This window comes from Zosterops lateralis (assembly GCF_965231275.1).
Source record: "Zosterops lateralis genome assembly, chromosome: Z".
In the NCBI taxonomy this organism is placed as follows: domain Eukaryota; kingdom Metazoa; phylum Chordata; class Aves; order Passeriformes; family Zosteropidae; genus Zosterops; species Zosterops lateralis.
In genome coordinates this window covers 39,103,745-39,129,093 of record NC_139800.1, presented here as the reverse complement: position 1 = coordinate 39,129,093, position 25,349 = coordinate 39,103,745, and the positions used below count along the sequence as shown (strand labels likewise).

Here is a 25,349-nt window from a genome sequence, read left to right as displayed (position 1 = left end):
GAAACATGAGGAGGAGAAAGGGTCTGTGCTTTCCTCCTGTGATCACTGCTCTTCCGCATCTCATGATCCAGCAGACACAGCACTTACCCAGGAGGTAAGCAATCAAGTGCACCTTCTGTTGGCTGCTCATGACCTCAAACTGTGCCTTCAGTCAACAGCAGATTATAAAGTATTCTGGGATGGGGCTCTCTTCATACCTCCTGGTGGAGCTGTTATTTCCCCTGCAGTTATTAAAAGTATTTATTGATCTAAAGGTGGAGTCATAAGACTTAAGGGCCTACATTTCTGAGTACTCTTGATAACAAGTAGGGACTTGCCTTAAAGAGCACAGAAGCCAGTTTGCCCTCAAAACACCTTTTTTGGTGCAACCACTGTATTTGCACAGAGAGCAGAACAGAAGTTCTCTCTGTGAAAGGCATTCATGTGGTCTTACTTCCTCACATATTGACATCATGTATGACTGACACTGCATTATGACCTGATCATCTAAATTCCAGTGGCTTTGGAAAGCACAGAACTAAGCTTTGCCTGTTCTCTTAACTTCTCCCTCTTCCATATGGTTTCTGTCCTTGGCAACCAAGATCTATTCAAATAGTTAAAAAGAAAAATATTTATTTGTTGAGTGAGATCTGAGACAACACACACTTCTCTTTCTCTCTTTTGCCTTTTTCCTTTCCTTTCCCAGGGTGAGTACAAATCCCAGCACATTCCCAGACCTGAAACACTGGCACTTTGCCAGTTAGGGCAGGAGCAGCATGCATCTTATCCTCAGATTTCACATTTGCCTCCTGTCTGCCCCAAATGTTCCCATGGCAGAGCAAACTGCAGGAGAACTAATGGCTGCTGAAGGGCCTATGAAACCGTCAGCTCAGTCAGCCCTGCTGGCTCCCTGTGACTTGTATGAGACCCAGAGCAGAGCAGAGCACAGAAACCAAGACTGGCTGTGAGTGCGAGAGGGGCGGGGGGGGGGGCCTTGCACAATGTGGACAGAAATATATTGGTTACATTCCTGTCCCCTGCACCATATGGTGCGTAGACAGTGCGTGTAGACAGCCATGGTGCCTAAACTGCAGCTTAAACAGTTTCTCAGACATATGCACTATAAAGAAGTAATTTTTCTATGATACTCCACAGCCTGAAGGCTGATTCCACAAATGTAAGAATTTTAGTCACATAAGAATAAGGGAAAAAAAAAATCAGTTCCCAGCATTTCATCCAATGCATAGAGTGGCAAGAGCAAAATGGACCCCAGAGCTTCACAGCCTAATGAATGAGTCATGTGAACAGGGGCTTTCTGCAAAACAGTCTCAAAAGGAAATTTTGAAAACCAAGTAGCTTGTGGTAGGACTGAGCTAACCATACCGCATCCTGTGTATGCTCTTCTTGGCTTTTCCTCCCAGGAGCAAATACTCAGTGGAAAAATAAGAATTCACTACTCCGTTCACAGTTTTCTCTCTGCATGTTTCTCTGTGCTCTTCTACAGTTCAGAGAGTCACAGCATCTGTCGTTTTGGCTAGTTACACCACGAACAATATAAACTAAATCTGAAAAGTAATTTACAGCAATCCACCCTGTTATTGCTGGCAGAAAGCACACAAGACTTTGCTGGATCAGAAGCAACACCTTTAACTGCCCACCCACTCACACTCTCACTAGTTTGGCAGCTGCAAGGGCCCACATGCTGAAGTTGGAATTGAAATTTATTTTCTCAATAAAATTTATTTTCTGCAATACTAGGGTGAGAGCTGTCCTCCCAAGTCCTGGACTGATGGCTGGGACTCCCAAGAATGGGGAAAAGTGGGACAGAGGAGTGATGGAGCCCTGCTGACACCTCAGGTTCCTTGTAAAAGGATTCTTATTGCTTGTAAATTGGTTTTTCCTCCCATCCTGCTTTTGCAGATGGTGGGAGCCTCTCCACTGCCAGGTTTTTAAGCTAAATGAAGTTTGTTACTGTGTGTTTTGCAACATAATACTCATATTAGTAGTGCATTTCTGAGGCACAGTCCCGTAACATGAAGACAGAGAGACTCAATGTCTCAGGTACAAATTTGATTTTCATAAGTATCAACAACATTGAGGTCTAAGTATTGGCACATACCTACATGGAACATCATGAAGGGATGCTCCTGTCAGATAGCAGAGTCCCAAATATAGGAGCAGCAGCTGTATTTCCAGCAGCAGCAAATAATTCCAAGAGTCTTGTAATATCTTTTAATTCCATTTTTAAGAAAAATACACAGTATTGCGCAATATTATTTGTAACTCAAAAATTACTGGCATTTTGACAGCTCAGTGAAAGGTACCAAGACCAAAATTCTGCTTGGTCTGTTTCCAGACAATGCAAGCTGCTCCATGAGATTATTTGAGGGGGAAAAATTTACATAAAATATTCCAATAACCCAGCTCTAAGGCTTTGTTTTAGCAACCTGGGCCAAGACCTTCTGGGAAACGATGCTTGAAGCTGACAGACTAAAGCCATATAAAATACAAATTACATGGCTTAACTTACAAAAGAAAAGCTCCCTTTTTCCCTTTCAAAAGAAAAGTGACATACCTGAGAAAAAAAATCTTAAGATATTTAGAACATGTCTTAAATAAAAGAGATACTAATTGTTTCTGACCCAGGTGATAAATTCTGTTGCCTAATCCATATTATTCTCCCCTGCCCCACACAGTCACAGAATCTCAGAATGGAATGCGTTGAAAGAGACTTTAAAGATGATGTAGTTTCAATCCTCCTGCCATGGCAGGAATACCTTCCACTAGATCAGGTTGCTCAAAGCCCCATGGTCTTGGATGGGGCAACTTCCACAGATGAGGCATCCACAATTCCTCTGGGTAACCTGTTCCAGTGTCTATCCACTGTCGGAGTGAAGAAGTTCTTTGTAATACCTAATCTAAGGCTACTCTCAGTTTCAAACCATTCCTCCTTGTCCAGTCATTATACACTCTTGCAAATAGTCCCTCTCCATCTTTGTTACAGGCTCTCTTCAGGTACAGGATGGCTGCAGTTAGGTCACTCCTACTCTTCACTAGGCTGAACAAACCCAGTTCTTTGGTCTTTCCTCACAGGAATCACAGAATCTCATAGAATCACAGCAGAGCTGGAAGGAACCCTTAGGGATAATAGAGTCCAATTCTCAGAGTTGCATACAACAAAAACCTAATATTTTACTTTTGAGGTCTACCCATAAGATTTAGAAAACAAGTAATTTAAACCATGCCTTTATTAAAGGGAGAAAAATGTTAGACTTTACTGAGCTTTGGTCTACAGAATGGGAGTCTAGCTTCAGGGAAGATGAGTACAACTTGCTAATAGCTGGATTCCATTTAAAAAATGCCATAAGACAACCAATCTAAATCACTGAACAAAAGCAACATACTTAAAGATCTTAGAAAATGGGATAATTTGAAATAGAGTAAGAGCTATTGTCCAACAAAATAGAACCTTTATTAAAGGTATGGGGCATCTGTGATCTTTACAAAATACAGGTTCAGAGTCTATTGAAAAAATTGTTTTAACAACTTGACTCTTAAATGTTAATTAAAGAGTTCCAGAGGTCAGACTCCAGTCTAATTCAAAGAAGAAAAAATAGAGAATTTTTTTTCAAATAACCAAGCTATGCTACAACAGATTAATTTTAATTAACAATAAGAAAGCATTCCAGAGCACCGGAATGCTGCTCTGTTCCATCTGAAAGCATTTATTACCAGTCTCTTCCTATCTACAGATAAATTAGATTCAAATATTAGATCATTTGTCTACCTAATTAAGGAATAAATATTGCTGGACAATATTTGAACTAAAAAAGAGCTTTTACAGTTGTTTAGCATGGAATAATTACAGTTCAAGAATGGCCAGTTTTACAGTGCATTTAATGACTTCTCTCCCCCTCTGCCAATCCTAGCTGAAATAGTTATTCTTTAACATACCAGTGACTTTTCATTCTATATAACCTGAATTTCAAGTGGGCACTCCTATCTTTTATGCCACAGTTAACACATACTTTAGAAGGTGCATTTGATTTCACTGAAACTTGCTCAAGTGAGAGATGCTGAAGCAGCTCACCAGGAGCAAAACCAGCTTTTTGTGTTACAACTGTGTTGACAGACTATCGGTTTGGCAATCTGAAAGACTGTACTCAATAGCCAAAAACCTACTGGATGCAAACAGAATGGATTCATTCTTTTTACAAGGATTCTGTAAATGTGATTATTGTGTTTGCCAAGGGTTGGTCAGGAAACTGAGTAAAGGAGCTGTCTGTCAGCTTAAATTAGTTTTATTTTAGACCAAAACCTGGACTTTTCATAGTCTAAGTTTTCTCACAGGTCTTGTAGCACTTGCTCTGACAGCACTGCAGAGCCCAAAAAAATCAAAGGCTGGATACAGCACCACAGCAGCAGCAATCTTGAAGGCAATCTTTCTTCCTGAGACTCTCATGGCATCAAGGTTCAGTTAATGCTGTTTCTTACAGTGCAAAGCTCTGTTTTGGTATAAACTCCTTAATTTTCCAGAGCTATGGCCAAAATTATGATAACATTTCAAATTTTAAAAATTACTTTTGGTAGCCTTACTCAAGCTGTATTTTGAGTACTGGAATCAATCTGTTCAGTAGCTGGACCTGAGGCAGATCGAGTTTACGGAGCTCCACCATGCTCTGCATTCCATGTCACTGATTGTATAAGTAGCCCCAGGTTGTACAGGCAGATTGTACAGGCCATTCCGGCCACCTTGGACAACCTCCTTTCCAGCTGTGCAGCACAGTCTGACTATCTCAGCCCACTGACACTCCAGCAAAAAAAACCCCTCATGGTCATCCAGGAAACCCTAAGGCAGTAATGGGCTGGCAGACCAAAACTTTGTCACGGTCTGTCATTTTGAGGAGGACTATGTAGAGGTCTACAGTAATTTCAAACCTGGAGTATGAACTGGTCATTAAGAAGTCACTTAAAAGCTAATTTTAGCAGAATATCAGACATTAGATTTTGGTAATATTGGTAGCAATATTCTACTTTCTTAATTATTTTATTCCTTCTGATTAGTATTTCTGCAGAGATCAAGCAATTGCACACTATGAAGGGTGCTTGCAACAGGGGAGAAGGACATGCAAGCCCCATCTCTTCCTTCCTGTATGTAGAGTTCATGCATCAATTGTATTTAGTAGCAGAAGAGAAAGGTGTGGCAGAAACAAGATTTGAAAGGCAAATTCTGTTTCTTGGTCAACGGCAGACTATGGGATAGCTGGCAGTATTTGAACCTGTACCTTTGCTAGTGTGCCCACGGGCCAGGCAGCATGCTTCCACAGCTGTGCAAGCCTCAAGCAGCAACAGGTGCCTGCTTGAACCTTCTCACATTTATAAATATGATTTAGGGACATGTATTTCCATCCTGTCCTTTCTCCTCCCCTCCAACCATAGGGTCCTGTTTTAGTGTTCACACAGTTCTACATAACACAATGTTACAAAGTTTATATAGTCTTGCTCAAGCAAGACCATAGCCTTGCTCAACAGCTACCTCATTAACTTCCACAGGATGTAAACATGACTCCACTTCCACCTGCAAACAAAACACGTATCTTTCCCATAGCCAGCACAGAAGTTCTTTTCTATTTGACCAAACAGAAGCCAGGAATCACAAAACATACTACTTCAGAACGTCCAGGCAGAGCAGTGAGCAACCTTGCAGCTCTCCGTGATCAGAAAGGCATTGCAACCAAAGATAGCACTTCAGGGCAGGACTCACTCTTGGAAAGGCAGCAACTGCTGAGGACTTGTTTGGAGAAGACAAATGCCCCTTTCCCCTCCACTTCAGGCTTACAGTAGAGAGCTCCCAATTACAAGCCAGACACACTTCTCCCTGCGTGGGCCCCATCTGTGATCAATGACAGCTGTGTTGGTAGAAAAAATTTTTTCCAAGAGAGTCAGAAAAGGCAAGAGAGTAAGAAGCCATGTCTAATCCTTTTACAAAGATGGCACTGGCTGTGTCTCTCTTCTGATGCCAAAGCCGTCGCTGTGAATAAGAGGTTTGGCTGGGATGCATAATTCTGTAGGCATCTCAATGCTCTTCAGTGTGCCCCTCCTTACACTGTCTAACAGGAGATGGATACAAAACAGGATGGTCTCTAGCCTTACAGCCGACCAACAAAGTGATAACAGGGAAATGACCCAGAGAACATTAGAACCCAATCTAAACGACCCAGTTAGATGAGAAAAAAAGCCACCAGCATCAAAGCACTGTGACAGCTTCAACAACACTGTCTGGGAGGCCACATTGCCATGGGGTCTTGAAGGCTTTTCTCCCCACATGAACATTTGTGCTGCTACTTGCTCCCATGCTGGGGAGAGCAGCTCCTGTATCATAGTGTATGTAAGGTAAGGAAATGTTTAACACAACATGTGAACTCAATTAATTTCAAAAACAAAGGTTTTAAAAAATAAGGCTTAATTTGAAACATAGATACTACTTATAGTGGAACCAAATGCTCCCCCTCTGCCTGCATTTTCAGTACTGCCTGCTCAGCATGCTGGAATACCAGTGCCATCCACAGCTTGCGGCAAGATGAAGATGGCAGAAAAGATGTCACCATCTGTCTTTTCAACAATTTCACCGGAGATGTGTGCTGAGCTTTGCTTTGCTGTGGTGCTGCCAGCTCTCAGGAGCAAGGCTGCCTTCTGGCTGGTGACAGAAGCAATGCTTGTGCCACCTTGCTCTCCATTCTCACTCCTTCTGTCCCCAGCAGGGTGCTCTGGTAAGGATGGCTGCATGTGTGAAGACACAGTCTGAGGGTGAATATGGAGAGGGTCCTGGGGGGCCAGGAGATCCTGGACCTCAGGGGGCAGGGAAGGAAGACAGGTTCCAGCCCTAGGTATAACCAATATCAGAGAGGTACTGCAGGGACAAGCCTCATGCCTAGGAAGGTAAGCTTGGCTTCGGCATAGATACACATTCAAAGAGACACTTTCATCAAAATGCACCAACACACCTGCCATCTCGTATACAGCCCCATATTCCATATTACCTCTGACACCCTACTGAAACACCTATCTACAGTAATGGCTGGATTATGATAGAACATAGAATGGGTTGGGCTGGAAGAGACTTTAAAGATCCCCTAGTTCCAGCCCGCCCATCAGTGGCAGGGAGAGCTTTCACTAAACCAAATTGCTCAGAGCTTCATCCAGCCCGGCCTTGAACATGGCCAGGGGTAGGGTATCTACAGCTTCTCTGGGGAATCTGTGCTTCACCACCCTCACAGGAAAGAATTTCTTCCTAATAGCTAATGTAAACCTACCCTCTTTCAGTTTGAAGCTGTCACCCCTTGTGCTATCCCAACAGTACCTCTGGAATCAGCAGAAATTTATTTTACATCACCATAGCAAGGAATTCAAACACTTCCCATTACCACTGTCTCTACTGGCTGTCTCCAGATAGAGTCTGCTTATAATTTTTACCCATATAGTGTCTGCATATGTGTTTCAACACAGATTATTTATATACACACATAAAAGGATGCTGGGTTTATAAACCCAAATGTCATAGTGGAAAAAAGCACGTAAACATGTACATCTGATGCAGAAATTCAACCCTGAAGAGTCTGAGATCAAGCACGCCAACAGTCTGTTACCAATTATTATTAAATTATATCTCCTGTGCAGCAAAAGGAAAGGCTGCTCTAAGTATCAAGGCAACAGTAAGCTATCCCCATTGCCTATGCCCCTCTCTCCATCCCTCTGCTTCTATCTTATCGGTCTTGTAACTAGAGGCAAAAAATCCCTTTATCTTTGGTCTCCCACAGTTACTGTGGCCAAAATATTTGTTATTTCCAGGCAAGATTACTGTCATAGACAGAATCTGGAACTCCGTATGAAAATAAGACTCAAATTCCAAGCAATGAACACAACGTGGCTGCCTGTTTTTTCCGTAACTTACGCCATAGTCAGTCTACTTGGCCCATGCTCACATCCTTCTAATTTCACATTGCTAAAAACCTGATTTCCAACTTTCAAAATAATTAAATATGTGATTTTAACTCCAAAGACAATGACCTTTTACATCACTCTGATACTCACCCTCCCTTCTTCAATGCCCAGCAAAATTTTTTAAGTGAAAAATACATTGATTTTATAAACTTGGAAGAAATACGCTCATTCCTACAAAGAGAACATTTTATACTTTTAAAAATATTATTTATTTTATTTTCTATTTTTCTCTATGTTTGACATTTTTTAGTAATCTTCTCCACTTCTTTTATTCTCTGCTGCTGGAATACAGTGACAGGTATAGCTTAGGACAATGCTTACGCCAATGAAACACAAAAAAATTCCTCTTCATGACACTGCAACTCCAAGTGGCACAAGAGCTGAAAACAGGACAGCAGACTTTACCTCCATGTCATTAAGTCCACTCAGTGGTGGAATCATATATGTATGGTTAAAAAATGACATCAGAACCTGCAGCTTTGGACTGCCCTCCTTCTTGAAGTATGTAGACCTCACAGAGCTCTGTATATTTTTTCCAGATCTGTGGTCCTATTCAGGCATATCCTGCATCTGCAGCGAGTCTTTAAACAAGAATGAGAAGCATTAGATGAGCTATTTGGATGAAGTCTCAGAATAAGTCTGTTTTAAATAAAAATATTTTCAGAATTAAAAACCAAAATAAGCCAACCAAAAAACATCCCAAAAAAAGCAAACCTCAGAGGAACATCCCTACTGCTGATAGCTAGGGGATTTTGTTTGTATTTTAAAAACCACCCCTCCTTGTCATGGCCACTATGCCAGTGCTATCATATATATGCCAACAGAGTAACTTTTTAAATTTCATGACAAAGGCAGGTGGTTTGTATAAGCACTGGGCTTGTACTGTCTGACACAGAAATACTGAGTAAAATTTTATATAAAGTAATTGCATCCAATTCAGAAAACCTTTAGGACTGAGTTCAGAAGCCCAGAGGACTCCTCCACTTCGTTCTCCTTGCTGGACAACATAGAATTATCTCCAATCCCTTCCTTCACAGATTCTTTGAATAAGCAGTAAAAAATTCCCAAGCCAACCTGATTGCATATTTGATTTCTTCTTACCATCTTTTAGGTCACCTGCTTTCCAAGTCTTGCTAAGTTTCTGGGCTGCCCGACAGAGGAAATTAAGTCCAAAACTGGTTAGAAAAATCAGGGGTGATATGTGAACAGCACCAGTAATGGCAGTAGTCAGGGCACAAAAACTCCTGCTCATGCGACCCAGCAGCCACTGAGATCACTCGAAACAAATGTGTTACTGTCGGCTCCTGGAGTGGTGTGGGACCAGGAGTGCTGACTGGTGCAAAGCTATTTCCAGTGCTCCATAAGTCTCATGGTCTGATCATGCCCTTCAGCTAATGCTGATGGGAGGGATTTTCTGTTCTTATGTGGCTGGAAAAGCCCCCCTACTTCGCATGTAGAAACAAAACAAACTCAAATTATAGCTACTTGAAATTATCCTTCAGCCAGTCTTACAAATTCATCTCAATACATCCACTCAGTCACAATGGGCATGTGAGCCAGAGTGAATCTCATGGGACAACTCCCATGGCTGTCACTGGAAGTGCATTTCTCTCATCTTGTTCCAATTTTCTCAGCTTCACACTGAATTTTGGACCTCATCTTTGGGCAACAAGTACCATGTTCCTAGAAGCTACCCTTTTTCGAAGTGCCTTTCACTGGGAGAAAGACCCAATTCCTCCAAATGCACGCTTTTGAAAAACCATCTTAACCAATATCAACACCAGTACTGTCTGTGCCAAAGAGCCTGCAAATTGCATTTAGATGCAACATGAACAAGAACATGAAAGAGTGAAGAGTCAAAATTTTTCAAGATCACAGAGGACATTTTGCAAGTGGCTGTGGCTTCAGTCAGCACATTTACCAGCAATGAGGACATCCTACAACATATCCCGAAATTAGCCCTTTTTCTATGAAAAGAGGAAAGGCTTTCTATTACAGTCTCTCTATTAGAGACTGCTTTTGAGTCCCTGCCCCAAGGAGGACTGGCTGAGCGGCTGTGCTGAAAGAAAAGCTCACCAAGTGCCTTCTCAAAGTGTGCACTGACCTTTCCCAAGCAGTTCTCTTTTCCTACCCAGTTTTATGGTGTTGCCTACAGAGCTCTGTTCCATAAGTGTGCCTTCAAACAATGCCCATCCCACAATCAGCAGGGCAGTTGAATTATGCAACCTGAGAATGTGCTCAGCTCAACACAACCACCATCAGACGAGAAACGACAAGAATTCATTTGTACTTCCACATCTGCCAGCTTTTCACAGGCTAGGAAAGATCAATGAATCAAAGTTATTTAGTCCTAACACAATTCTCACCACTTCTAGAATGCCAAGCACCTTAAATGGTTTTTATTAGTGTGACTGCATTTCTGTCAGTGAAATAAGATGCCACTACTTTACAGCCCTGGTCTCACAGGCGATTCTCTCATGCACAATGAAGTACATGTGTGAGAATGGCTTTATGCCACCCACATGACTGATGATATTATGATCTTAACTCATTTAACTCACATTTACTGCAGAAAGAGTTCTAGTTTCTCTTCTCTCCCCAAAATATACCACATTATGACTCCAAATACAGGGAAAGCATTATGTAAGTGAAGAGCATTTCGGTCAACTTGCTGAGACAAGGAAAACCAACAAAGCAACGTTCCATATGTTGTGCAGGCAAAATAAAAGTGATATCTACAGTAGGAAAGGCAAGATAACTCTACTGTGAAAAATCTGGGGAAATACACCATAAATATTTCTGCTTCATCCACATTCTGTAGTTTTTATCACCACTTCTTAGATAATTCAACAACAATTTGCACTTGCAGAAATATTGTCAAGTCTTAAATAGGACTGAAAGCATCACACCCACTGTTCTTTTTCACTGGCTGTGATCTTCTTCCTGTCATATTTTTCATGATTCTGCAGGTTACTCAGCCATTCTGTGACCCTGTGTGCCCACAAGTTACAGGCCTTTGACCAAATAAAAAACAGAAATAATGGGAGTAATGAGAGTACTCCTCTAGCTAAGAGATTCATTGAGTGTTAACTCAGATCTCACGGTGTTGTCTTTCGTAAATGATTGACTCCACTTTATTTATATGAAAGTTCTCTCAACAGCTCATTCAAATGAGATAAGACTGCACTGTCATATCAGAAGAGATGTCATCAAGGTTAGATTTAAAAAAACACTAGCCACCCAACACTTGTAGACCAATTCTCCACATTCTGCCACATGCTAGAGATATTGAACAAATGAAACAGCTGTATAGAACAGCCACTTTGGAAAGAAACAAAACAAAACCAACCCCAGACCCACTATAAATTTTATTATCTTACTATGCTGTCTGATGGCAACTGTAGCTGCTGCTTTATAACATGTCCCATTTCTCCTCAGCCAGCTGAACTTCCAGATGGCCTTTGTCATGTTCAAAATGCAGCCTGCTTCTATAATGCTTCTCTCGGATGCAAGATGTGATACGTCATGGAGATGTAGCCTATGCATGAGTTATTTTGTTATGTAGTGGGAAGCAGCACAAGATACGGGGAACAGGAAGAGAAAATTGAGGACACAATCATTCTTCCATGGAATTGCCTCCCACTTGTCTGACACCACTTGTCTGAGCCACAATGGGCTCAAGGCATAGAGGGAAGAACGGAAAAAGGGTTTTAAACGTTGAAACCTTCATTGCTTTCAAAACAAAGATCTCTTGGATATGCCTTAATTCAAATAGCTCAGATCAATGAATTCAATCTTTTGAAAACAAACCTGTAGTTTTGTGTCTTCTCAGATGTTCCAAGGTTTGAGGAGTAAGTGGAAAACGAAATACTTACTTTTTACAGAAGTGGACTGCAAAAAGTGGAAAGGAGTCACAAATTCTGCAGTTTGGCAGATGCCCTACAATCCTCTCTTGGCATCCAGATTAGGGGCAGACCAGTCTGAAATGTGATTAAGCCACCAGCAGTTCTGACTCTTGTGGCTTAAAAGTTAAGCATTATGAATCACAAATATGTTACATAACCTATGATTTATTTTTTGTTCATTAAAAGAAGTATTCAAATCAACGTTTGTCTTAGAAAGGAGATAGACACTAAGCCTACATATCTGCATTGAAACCTAATTTGAGAGAGGATAGGAACTACACTGAGTAGGTAAAGAGATCTCTTCAACAGAGATCAACCCTTACATTCCAGGCCGAGGCTGACTCTGACCTCTCTCCTCTCCTGACTGATACAAAGGAATCAAAACAAGGCAGATAACCTGCTGCAAATCCTCTACTCTTTTCTGAAGCAACATGTGCCCACAGGTTGTTAAGTCTGGAAGTGCACATGGTAACCAATGGTCAGGAGTACCAAACAGGGCTGCTGGCAGCTTCACTGGCTGGAGACAGACCTGCACTTTGCTGTAGGCAGGTGTGGATGCCAATAGGTGTGCAATGCTATACTAAAACAAGATGGTCAATTTTAAAGTCAAAATAAAGATGCTTCAGTGATACAGACAGAAAAGCTTTAAGAAATACGAACAAAGACTTTTCATGCTGTACTTGTGCACAATAGAAGGACACCAAGTAATAATCTTCAAAATTATTATGTACAAATCTGAAGACCAAACTTTGTGAAAATACGAAAAAGCCACACTCCTTGGTGTACTCTCTCACACTATGCTTACCCCTACTAGAAGATGATTGTGAATATAAATGCTACTTTTCAAAAATAGAAAACAAGTTTATTTCTTAACTTTATTCTGCTGGATGGAACACAGCTGACAACCTCACTACCAAAAATCCTGGAATAAACCCTCTGGCACAGTTTTCTTCTTTTTATTTGCCTGCCTGCACGTTTTTTATGCTTCCTTTTTTAATAATCTATTTCTGATGTTTAGCTACTGAGAACATTTGAACTCCAGTAACACAACAGGATTATTATCTAGACAAGAACAGGCTCAGACTGCAGCTCTTTGTCCCAGGGTCACAACAACAAAAATCCCCTGCACACATACATGAGAATGAGGCACAAATAATCTGTTCCTCAGGTAGGTGAGGCCATGGGAACTAGTTCTCTTTAAAGGACTGCAGGCGTCTGGGATCTGATGACTGGTAAAACACTAATGGTAATGTTATCTTAGTTGTACTTCTAAGTGAGTTGTCTGCTAAGCCCTTGGTTTCACCTTGTAAAATAAAATGGAGAGTGAGCTCATTTCATAGAGGTCCTAATCTTGTGGGTTTGTGGAGTTTTGTCACAAAAAAATTCTGATAGATTGTTTGTGTACTTTTACTGCAAGGAAAAAAGAAAGCATGACAGTGAAGACAAAGGAAAAACCTGAGAAACTGAAGCTTGTGGCCTGCTGCTTACAATTCACAGGCATGAAACAGCAACAACACAGCTATTGCTTTGATCTATCTCCCTGTTAATTCCTCTTCCCATAATAGAACCACTGACATTTCACTGGTATTCAAATGTGATTAAAATATATTCTAATACCTATAAATAGAAATTTTGGTTTAAGTACTAATTAAAAACAAATCTGGCATTCTGCAAACTGTATCAACAAAAAGTAAAAAAGTGCAGAAAACAGTAATTTAAATGCTGGGGGTTTTTTGTTTGTTTGTTTGTTTTTTCCTGAGAAAAAGGTAGACATCTGTTCTATCAATCTTTACATTAAGGTTTGGATTTCCAAGTCTTTCCAAGCACCCATTCAGCAACTTCACCATAAGAGTAACAAAATAGATTTTTTGCTCTCTTCTTCAATTCTAATAATTTCCATGAAGTTCCAACCACAACAGTGTAAGTCAGATACGCTGGGTTTCTGCAACCTTCTGCAAGGTAGTTTTTAAACAAACAGGAGCCAAATGTTAAGTTCACCATATTCCTTCATTGCGCAATGGCTTGGTTGTATGTTACATCATAATTAAGCCTTGTTTTATACATACATACACACACACACACACACGCACACACACACACTCTCTCTCTCTCTCTCTCTCTCTCTCTCTCTCATACATCTATTTCTACACATCCTTTATTTTCATCACTGATTGCACTTACCTCCCCTCCTGAATATTATTGTACTTGAAGCAAAGGCTCATTGCAAAAGTGCTTTCAGCCACTCCTGCTGCCTTAATTGTCAGAACTCTCCCAGCTTGGGAAAACCAAGGGACTTAAAAGAGTCCTCTCTACATGTGGTAATAAATATTTACTGGTTTGCCTCCCAAAGCACTTTAGAGAAGGGATGCTACCTTTTACAATATCATTAAAAACAGTGTTTTCCTCAGCAGCGATTAATGCCACTGGCATTTACTAGAAGCAACTGTAAAAAACACTAAATTAAGGCCCCAAACCAGAAAACAACATAGTCTGTCTGGAAAGCTAACTTTCCTAAATCCTGTGTGAGACTTTGTAGCATGCAAAGAAGAACAATACCAGCTGACAATGGGGAAGAATAATTTTAGACTGTAACAGACATGATTACATTTGGAGACAATATCAAAATGAAAACAAACTGGTCTCCACTACACAGAAAAACAGAGTGAAAAATTTAACACTTGAACAAATGTGCTGCCTAAGGTACACATAAAGTAGTTTGGACATCTGGGTTGCGCTGTTCTTTACTACCACAGTACGCAAAACACACCTGAACCTACACAAAACACACAGAAATCACGAGAAATACACAAAACACACTGAGTCACGATAGCACATGAAGATGCAACAGTACTGGAGTTAAGAGCATCCAATTTCAGATTCAGACATGGTAAAAAAGAACTGCAGTGAGCCTGGTTCCTAGTGGAACACTGTCATTCCTAGTCAGTAACACAGCAGGGTATGTTAGGGAGATTAAGTGACATACCTCAGCATCTTGCTCCCGGAGCTGGTACGTTCTCTCCAAGTATTGCAAAATTCTAGGACACAATGTCTTCTCCTCCAAGAGGGACTCCAGAAGTAAGACCAGTTGATCAGGGAGAAGCTAAAAGAAAAATAAATCTCACATGTGACTGAAGATCTCTACTGGCTGAGCAATGTAAACGGAACCAAACCAAAGAGGACAAAATTGTGATAACCTGTGTATTTCCACCACATGCTTGAAATACAGCTTGGACCTCTAGCTGGTTTCTGAAAAACCTCAGGGTTTATGTGTCCATGTTCTGAAAGACTGTGCTGGGGAAATTAGGACTCATTTTCCATGGTTTCCATTGCTATGGTTAGGTCAGATCTAAAACATCCTTATTTTATTGAACTATAATAAGTAAGATTTTTATGGAGTGTATAGTAAGTAATTCTATTTTTTGGGGGTTTGGAAGAAATAAAAAGATAATAATTTACAGTGCATAATTTAAGGAATCAACAAAGCATATAAACATATAATTTTCTGGAGTGGCATTTTTATCTGATATATAAGCATTTGCATGGTATGTTTATAGTGAACAAAGAGACACAACACAAATAAGTGAGCCACCAAACAATTGTTGTTAAGACACATTTTGAGGCATATTTTAGTGCAATGAGTCACAAACCATCTATCCTTTCATGGGAAATATGCATGAATGTTGTGTTTGTGGCACACATGGTATAGCATCTATACATGGATATATACTCAATAGTTAGTTGCTTGACTTCAGAACATGTAATTTTGAACTGGAATCTAATGTAGCCTAAAAAAAAAAAAAGCACAAGTCCATTGTAGCCAGTGCTTAAGTGCTCTGTTTAATAGGCTTATTGGATGAACAAATAAATAATTCAAACAGACCTCAGGGAGAAATAGCACCAACTGCCAGGAAACATCTATTGGAAATTCAGGCTCCAAGGTGATCAGTCAGAAGTTTGCTATCTGCCCCAAAACTTTCCCCACTATCATCTTTGCAGGGCACCAGGGGAAAAAGGGGGAAGATTGTCAGTAAAGGTTTTGCATACAAATGCTATAGGAAATGCCTCTTCCAACAACCCATCCCACAGCCAGAGCTGCTTATGTGGACTGAACAAGACTGGATTTCTGATCTCTGACAGCAAGTCTATGAAGATATCAAGGATCTTCTAATAAGTCTTAATCTGTAAAATATCTACATTAACAACATGACATTTTCTTCCTTTTTAGGCTGATTAGTACTTAAATCAGAATAAAGAGGAAAAGACATCTGTAGTATGGTAATTTGGTTTCTTTGCATTTTCATTTCCTTACATTCTTTTATTAGTAAAGTTAGTTGTATTTCTGAAGACTGAAAATTCATCACATATTACTAGCTCTTAGTGGAACATTTTTGTAAGGAATATCAAAGCCTGCCAATCAAATGGTATCATTAAAAGTGGTCAGATATTTTAAAAAATATTGAATATTTAATTTCAGGACAACTTCTAAAATGGCAGCTTAAATGCTTATTACGGAGTCCAACAGCAGCTGCTGGGGGTTGATGAGACAAGTTAAAAAATAAAACAGAGAAAGCTTCTGGGAAGTAGCTCTACTTGGAAACAGAATTAATGCTGAACACTAATGAAATAGAAAATGTTACAGAACACCCCACAAAGAAAGGTAGCTTCTGATTTAGAAAAATTTCCCTGCTAACTAAAAAGACAAAAGAACAATACTTAATTTGTAGAAACTATAGAACAGCTGCTTGAATACGTAGGCACAGAACAGCTGAGTTTTTTATAATATATTTCCAGTATAATTGCTATACAGATTCACACACAGGAGGCAATTGTTTAAGGTAGCATTACAGAATCTCATTAAAGCAACAACAGAAAAGCAGCAGAGCAGCAGCCATGCCCTTAATTTATGTCTGTCCAGTGCTGCATCATGGCTGAAGTATTTTCAGAATTACCGTATTTACAGAATTACAAAAGAACTCCCATCAATTTAGATTTGAGAGTCAGTAAAACAAACAAATAACTTCCCAATAAAACAAACAAATAAACAAAACCAAGAGTTCACTAAGTGTTTGGACAATGCTGTGAGGCATATGGTGTGATTTTTGAAGTGTCTTGTACAAGACCAGGAGTTGGACTCGATGATCCTTGTAGGCCCCTTCAAACTCTGCATCTTCTACAATTCTATGCACGAGGCCATGGCTTCTGCTATCTTCCCACGTTCCAGCTGCCCAAGATGATACTTTAGATGCCAGTTTCCAGCTCACGGATTACAGTCCAAGGCAGGAGTCAGCGAGCCCCGGCAGCGAGGGCGGGCGCGGGCAGAGCTCTCTCTCCCCGCAGCGGCACTAGTGGGCGCAGCTATTACACTTTGTTCCCCGACTGTTTCTAACACAAAAGGAGGAACGTTCTCATCTACACTCTTACCCTTTCCATAACAGAGACTCTGCTTAAAAACTCTATCTTAGGCCAAGAGACAGAAAATTCGACTAGAGTTTCATGACAGAGGCTGCTACAAAATTCATGCAGGGGCGGTGCTGACATTTTCTTTCCCCAAACACAACGATATGAGTATCATTCTCACCAAAGCCGTCTTTTAAAGGCTATAAACAAGCTTCCAAAAATTGCACTTGAATTTTCTGCCAGACACCGCATTCTCACTGTTTTTTTGTTTTCCCACCACCATCCTTATTTGTCCTGTCCACCTGTTACTTTCCATCTTTCATACCAGGAGAATTATTTGGGGAGCATGTTGTTAATTTTCAATTTGTTTGCTTTATGTTTAATACAAGAGGCCCTTGCCTCCAATTCTATCTAAACCTAAATACTGCAGAGACCTAAATGCAAATTTCTTTTCAAGCACTTTACAACCACTTCCCTTTACAATTCCTATTCTGAATATGAATGCATATCGAATTTCTAATACCCACAGAAAAGTCCACAACACAGATACAGCAAGTTACAGCAAGATAATTGTCACAGTCTCAAGCTGTGTCTTCAGGTAGAAAACATTCAGAAAACAACCATAACACCCTAAATGCAAAATTACAGTGTTCCCCAAAAATAAAATAAAATAAAATAAAATAAAATAAAATAAAATAAAATAAAATAAAATAAAATAAAATAAAATAAAATAAAATAAAATAAAATAAAATAAAATTTTATACTCTGAACTATAATAGAGAATGCTCAATCAAAATGTTCAAATATGCAATGAAATCATGAAATCATGCAATCATGAAAGCAGATCGCTTCGATCAGGAAATGTGGTGAGGATCAAGAAATAGTTTTCATTACGTCAATGATTGCTGCAACAGCATCTATTTATACTGTAAAGTAGATAGTTCCTGTCCCAGTCAATGCCTGCTGCATGGAAATCATACCACTTTTCTTAGGGCTGGCCCTTGCCTAGCCATGACTATGGACACTAGAAAAAAGAAATAAATGAATAAATAAATGAAAAGAACATTAGAGGTTTTCCGTCATGTCCCATGTAATTAAACATCATCCCCTCTATAAAGCTGTATCCCAGCACTGTATATATATTATCTTGCCCTTAAGACTGTAAAATCTCTTCAGCCTTTTGAAAGAGTTTTTGTCCTGCCACTAAACAACCATTTGTTCCCTGCTTCCCCTAAGTTACCTGATGTTGTGGCTTTAAAGTTTAAGTAACAAGGCTATTACCCTTAAAAAAAACTGTAAATGATAGTGAATATCACAACTGGATCTGGATTTGAAAAAAAACAAGATGAAAGAATTAAAGAAAACATGAACAAATTGAAAATACAACTGAGATTGACTGTATACTACATCTCTTAGAAGTAAGAAAAGTGTACTTTGTATTTTATTAATATCAGTACACAAAACACTTAAGCCATCATACTATGTTCCAAGAGTTTCTTAATACATTAGTAGGTTTGAAAGGTTTTCTACAAATAATCTTTGAACAAAACTATGAATTTTCAAGGTACAATCCCTAATCTGTAAAAAGCACAAAGAAAACAAATCTTTCTTCTTCAGAGATCTGGTATAGCAGCCCTAGAGGTCATCGACCTCACATCCCAACAGACCACCCACGCAAAAGAGCGTATTTATCAATTCCTACATTAACAAATGCAACAAATGCCAGATTCACCCGTTACACTAGGAAAAAAATTGCCACTGAAACATTTGACTACTGACCTTTCACAGTCATGAAATGTGACACAGATATATCTACTTGAGTATCCACAGCACCAGCACTTGCACTGCACTCCTCTGCCAGGACACAAATCACTAAAGTTGTACAGCTGGTATGTTGAATATCCAATTTGCTCCTGCCTGCACTTGAATGAAGTCATTGAAAGCCTCCTTGGAGGGGAAATCTGCCTCCGACTAATGCAGCAACCGATTGACAGTGGCGTGATTTCTATTATTACTCCATTATCACACTGGGATCTGTGCCTAAGTGACCATACTTCCTCCCTGATGCCATTTCCTTTTATCCTGGCTCTAGTCTAAAAGTGGATCAATGGGAGTAATATATATGATGTCACTTCAATTTACAGCTACTGCCTCTCTCTCTTACATGTACACATAGATCAATTCTTCCCAAAAATGGTTAAAAAATGCACAGGGAGAATCTTCTCCAAGAAAAGGGTTCTCTGCTATATTTGTCTGTGTAACCACAGCAAGGAACTGTTTACACTGAGCAAAAAAACAGAGGGAAAAAGGAAAAAAAAATCACTACAGTGCACTGGAAAATACTAACTGAAATACAAGAAAAACAAAGCTTGATAGAGAATTAAAGCAATTTGATCTCTGAAAATTACACAGAAGTGTTTAAAGTTTCTAAGACATAGTGTATTTCTCCTGTATTTGGTGGAAGATAGCTTTGTGTCCTACCCCCAAAACCACAAAATGTATTTTCATCTATATATTTACAAAATTTTCCCAAGTTCAATGAAATTTCTTCCCACTCCCCTCTTATGAAAGAAAGGGAAAACCCTCACCCCATAGTTCCAGTTGTGAATGGTTCCCTTCAGACAAAATTTGATCACAGAATCATTTGGGTTGGAAAAGACCTCTAATATCATTGAGTACAACCAGTAACCCAGCACTGCCATGTCGACTGCTGAACTCTGTCACTAAGCACCAAGCCCACATGTTTTTTAAATACCACCAGAAAGACTGACTCAACCTTTTGCAGCCTGTTCAGTTTCCTCATAAATGCAGTCAAGAAAGCAATGCTACTAGTCCAGGAGACAGGATTTATAGGTCCAGGCCATCTTTGCACTTTTACATCACAGTGGTCAAACAAATCCTTGAATGAATCTCTTTTTATAAACTCTCCCCCACCGCCTTGAATGCTCTTTTCTGCAGGCTGCAACTAAATAAAAACTTTTGTAGAACAAAACCCCTCATTCCTCAAACTGTCCAGAAAATTGGTAGCTTGAAAATTTAAGAAAACAGTTTACTCAGCCGTGTTTTCAATCACATCTTGTCATTGTTTACCTCAAACAATATTCTTCAGATGCTGATCAGCACAGTGACTTCTAAATTAAAACAAGGCATGTTCCCCCCACCGCCACCCCCTTTCAAGGGCTAAAATGTACTCATATCAAATAACACATGAATTCAATAAAAAATGTCCACACCAACAGTTGTTAACTAGTGTAGTGTAAAACATTACTAAAGGGAGTTAAACTCTGAAAGAACTAGTCTGTTGTTCGACAAAAATGCAAGAAAAAAGTATTTGGCAGCTGACATCAAAATGCTTTAAATTGGTTTGCAAAATAAAGCCCATCTTTGCCAGAGGCTAACAAAATTTCACAAGCATGTAATGAAAAATAAAGTCCTGTTCAGCTGCATTTGGGCCAGTTTGACTTCTCTCTTGATGAAAAGTCAGCTCCCCTTTCAATGTTTATGAAAGATAACTAGTTCTCACTATATTTAAAAGCAAAATATCTCAGTCTGTAACACATTCTCACCTACTTACGAATTGCACTTGTATGATAAGTCTTCCCACTGTGTGCAGTTTTCCTCAGTATCTGTTCAGACGGCTCTTTCTATGATCAGGAACTCATTTTTCAAAATCCATTTTAAAAACACAAAACAGGAATTGCACCTGTTAATTATAATGAAAAATAAATTCCTGTGAACTTTGTTTCAAAAAGTCTTATTTCAAGTAGTAATAATTTCAAAAAGTTCATCAGCATTTCAGTTGTGTTAGACTTCAAAATGCTTTTTCTGGGACATTTACATCTGGGACATTTACACTTACTTCTTACTAGTAGAACATAAAAATTACACTGAGACCAATTTATTTAATAAACAATTGCACTGGCATATTGTTCCCAGTTACTTTCCTCCTTATAATATCAAAATTAAGGGTTGTTGGTTTTTTTTGAAAGCAGATAAACTGTGTCAGGAATAATTTTAAGGCCGATACCTACAAAGGTTTGATTTATTCTGGCCACAAATATGAAAACATTGCTGAATGAAGGACATAAATCCCTACTTTATGTTCTGTGTCTGATATTCTGGTTACACATTACTGGTAATATTTTTAAAAGGCCAGCCACTTTACCAGTCCATAAACTCAAACTTTTTTTCTTAGGCTTTAGTGTGAAGTATTCTCCCATAATTTACTTAATGGATAGAAGATCCACTTTTAAAGAAATTCAACATCTGCAATCTAACATAAATGCACTGAGATGTCAAAAATTATTAAACCTTTATGATCTAACATACTGCTGAGCCAGCAAAATGAAAAACAGGTGGCTTCCACTACAGGTTCAGTCAGGTTATACAGTGCTTTTCTCATTCTTAGCTTTCTCAAAGAAACATTTCACTGTAACTTTACCCTCAAGCATAATAATTCCCTTTTAAGCATAACAGGCTACACATTCTCTATTCTATGCAGATTATCAGCCCTGCCAGGATGTGCTGCTCCTGCTTTCAGACGAAATGGCCACATCAAGAGAAAGCAGAGACAGGAAACCAAATTCACACAGACATTACTGTGACACAAACCAAAGCCGAAGCTGGTATCAGCAAGATCTTCAGTCATCCCTTCCCTCAAGCTCTGGAGTCCCCAGCAGTGGGGAGGTGATCGAATATCAGCCCTGTGGTTAGCGCTCGCCAGCTGTAAGCAGCTGGCATTAAAGACCACCTTTTCTCATCTAACAGCACACTCAACAGAGGCACTTCAGGTTCAGCAAACTGTTTATCTAACTACAAAGAACAAGGCCAAGGAGACCTTTTGTTTTATTTTCCAGACTCGCTGACTCTTACCTATTAGAGGATTCAAAGAAAAGACCACCAAGTCTTAGTAACTGATGGAAAAATTTCATACATACATTGTAGTGGATGCTGAAGTGCAAGTATCTGCCTCCTAATTTGTCCATCCAAAACACTGCAGGTCTCAGCTGCTCCAAATCATGTGCTTAAGCTGATCAGTGGCAATACAAATGATCTCACCTTGAATGACCAACATTTAGATCCTCTGAAACCAACTGGCTATCAAGTGTCCTCTGAAGTATTAAAAGAAAGTGGCAGACTACAGCGGACACTGAAAAATGAAGAGTTGAAGAAGCATAATGATGGAATATGAGCCACAATTGTCAGTGAGAACAGCCCCAGCACCCAAAGAGATTTATTCTTCTCATTGTAAGTATTAGAAGAAGAGAGACAAAAACCTGAGAGCCAAAGAAAATTAACTAATTTTTCTAAGCTATGACAAGCTGCAAACTACTGGGCAAGTAATCTCACCGCCCAGTACTGAAAACAAAAAATCCTATCTCTGAAAACTAGCCCAGAAAGTTAAGATACCTCTTCAGTATTAGATATTCTTGCAATAGAACTGAGCAAGGGCCAGCTTGAAGACATATCATCCTTTTCCTTTAAAGTGTGGTACACATTTAGCCTCTTCTTGCACAGAAATTTTTTCTGCCTATACGTACCAACACAAAACTCAGTCAATGCCCAGATTTCAGCTGGGATTGTTATCTTCAAGGAATTCACTACAGGTTTTCCAACTCTTTTATGGTGTGGTCAGGTCTTGGGGAAATCTCAGCTTGTTCATCAGTACACTCTCCTTTCTGGTAAGTGAATGACAAAGGTACTAGATCTAATACCTACTAGATGCCCCCAACAGCTGGCATTTAGAGAACCTGAAGAAGGAGAAAAGAACTTTCTCTTCAAACCTTTCACTAGCAAGGCTGTGCTGAAGGAAGTTTTATCAATTCCATTCAGCTCATGCTGGAGCTGCAGGATACAACACCACTTCAGGGAGGCTGAGATTTATCACAAAGCTCTAACAGTGTCACAAGCCTTCCTGGAGAAAAGCATTAAAGCACAGATGGGAACCTGCACTTCCATCTATTAACCCTTTACTACTGGAATCCACAAGAATCACTCTCTTTTCTACCCATTTTGATTTCAGAACAGGTAATGAGGGCTTTATTATTTAATTATGTCATGTGTCTTTTAACATTTGTAGGTAAACTGCATTTTCAGACCCATATTTTCCTCAGATCTAAAATCTGACTCTGGTGGACTGTGTGTCCAACAGAGCCTGTGCTTAGTCACAATTTTTCCAGCACACCACATCCATTTGATCCCTTTTTTTCTTTTAGAGTTGTTTTGTTGTTTGCTGGTTAGTCGTTGTTTTGGGTGTTTGTCTTGGGGTTTTTTTCATTTGTTGAGAATACAACTGAGCAGATGGAGTGGACCTCAGTTTCAGAAATTCACACATACATCCAAGCAAGTCTTAATAATGGAAAACCTTAAAACAGATGTAGTTCTAACAGTCTAAACCTAAGAATAGGTGCTGCTGGTAACCTAGAAAAGCAGTATACAGAGTTTGCAATCATGAAACTGTTCCTGTTGATCAAAGATGCAGAGATGCCAATCCACCACCATCAGCTTCCAAAATTCTTTTTTAAACAAAGGTCTCACAATGGCCATGACTAAAACTAGCCAGCTGTCTGAAAGAACTCTTTCACTGCGGTGGAAAGTCATCTAGCTCCACAGCTGCTGTCACTTCTCAGCCCAATTGCCTCATCATCCCAGAAGAAAGCCTTTGGCACTTTAGAAAATAACTGGCACTGAACATTGCACTGTGACTCTAGCAACACAGGTCACTGTATGGTTACCTGTCATACTGGTTTTCAAGTTTTTTTGTGGTTCCCACCCCAATACCCACAAAATCAATCACTGCAGACTACACTGATGACTTGTGACTGCTGTCCAAAGATCACAAGTGACAGCCAGGCACTTCCTCCGCTCCACAATTCTCCACTCAAAGCACACCAACTTCTTGAAAAGGAGCCTGAACTTTTCAGTGAGTTGTCCTAAAACTTGCACTGGCATCTAGGAGTGGTCACAAGGGTCACCATCTCTCACTCCAGATGTAGGCCAAATTTCCCAGTTTTGCCTGAAATATATAGCAAGGTGTAGTTAAGGGTGGAGGGGAGGGAAGTAAGCAATTATTTCTATCTCCCAAAAAAGCCCTTTCTGAAACAAAATACTTCACTGCTGATGAGACAATGATATACATGCAAATAGTTCATTGTTTAACAATTTTGCAAAAGCTTCTCAAATCCTAAGGTGATGAGTGTGATATGGAACAGAAGTGTATCCCACTACTTTTTATTCCTGATTTTAAAAATATGGATAAGGTTTTGCTTTAAACTGTTGCAAAAGACAATTAACAGTGGAAAAAAAAAATCAAACCCTTAAAAGATCTGAGAACAAGTGGATGAGTGTTGCACAACATCCTATTATGCCCAGTGCTATTTAAAAAGATACTATAGTTTCTAGTAAGGATCTTGCTGCCAGATTTTCTCTTTCAAAATCTGTATTTCAAAATCTGTATTTTGCCTATACAGGAACATTAGAACTAAGTATACAAATAATCCAAGCTCAAACTTGTTGGATATGAACTTTTCCAAACTGCAGTTTGGCTTACGGATTTTTTAGCTTGAAGGAGCACAAGAAATTGAGTGGCTTGAGACAGCATTTGCACACCATTAGCATGTGCAGAACTTCTTAAAAAAAAAGAAAAACCAAACCAAATCCAAAAAGTCAGTTGAAGTACTAATGTTTTCAGAAGTATAAAATGAGTTTAAAATGTAATATAAGTGCTACACTCTGCTCATGTTTTTCAGATGAGACTTTCTGTAATGTCTGGGATATGTGAATCATTAAAAGGAATCAGGAGCTATTTCATCACATGTGCTGGCCAGTACTTTCACATAGAGACACAACATTAATAATGACTTTTCAATCTTAATAATGGATTTGGTTTTGACTCAGAAATACAGCTTTGTGCAGGAATTTTATTCAATTTAACAGGATTGTATCAAAGCACTAGCTTCAAAACAGCTCTCTTTTTAAAAAATCCCCAAATTAGTGCTTTCTCGTGATTATAGAAATGTGTGTTGGTTTTATAAAAACGTGACAGAAACAAAAAAGTATTTTAGACAT

General features: G+C 39.4%; 1 protein-coding gene across 8 annotated transcripts in view; it reads right to left on the bottom strand.

The window, feature by feature from the left end:
• The window catches only part of AOPEP (aminopeptidase O (putative)), a gene marked incomplete at its 3' end in the record, with an annotated part of 188,651 nt that overhangs the window by 9,113 nt on the left and 154,189 nt on the right, over nucleotides 1-25,349 (bottom strand). For 7 of the 8 annotated variants that reach the window (XR_014592548.1, XM_083884198.1, XM_083884202.1 and 4 more), the window contains one exon: nucleotides 14,869-14,985. Coding sequence is in view for 6 of the 8 variants with exons in the window: in XM_083884198.1 (XP_083740324.1) it covers nucleotides 14,869-14,985 (117 nt within the window). Of the gene's footprint in view, nucleotides 1-14,868; nucleotides 14,986-25,349 lie in introns of those variants that run through there. The other variant, XM_083884204.1, reaches the window with a different exon arrangement.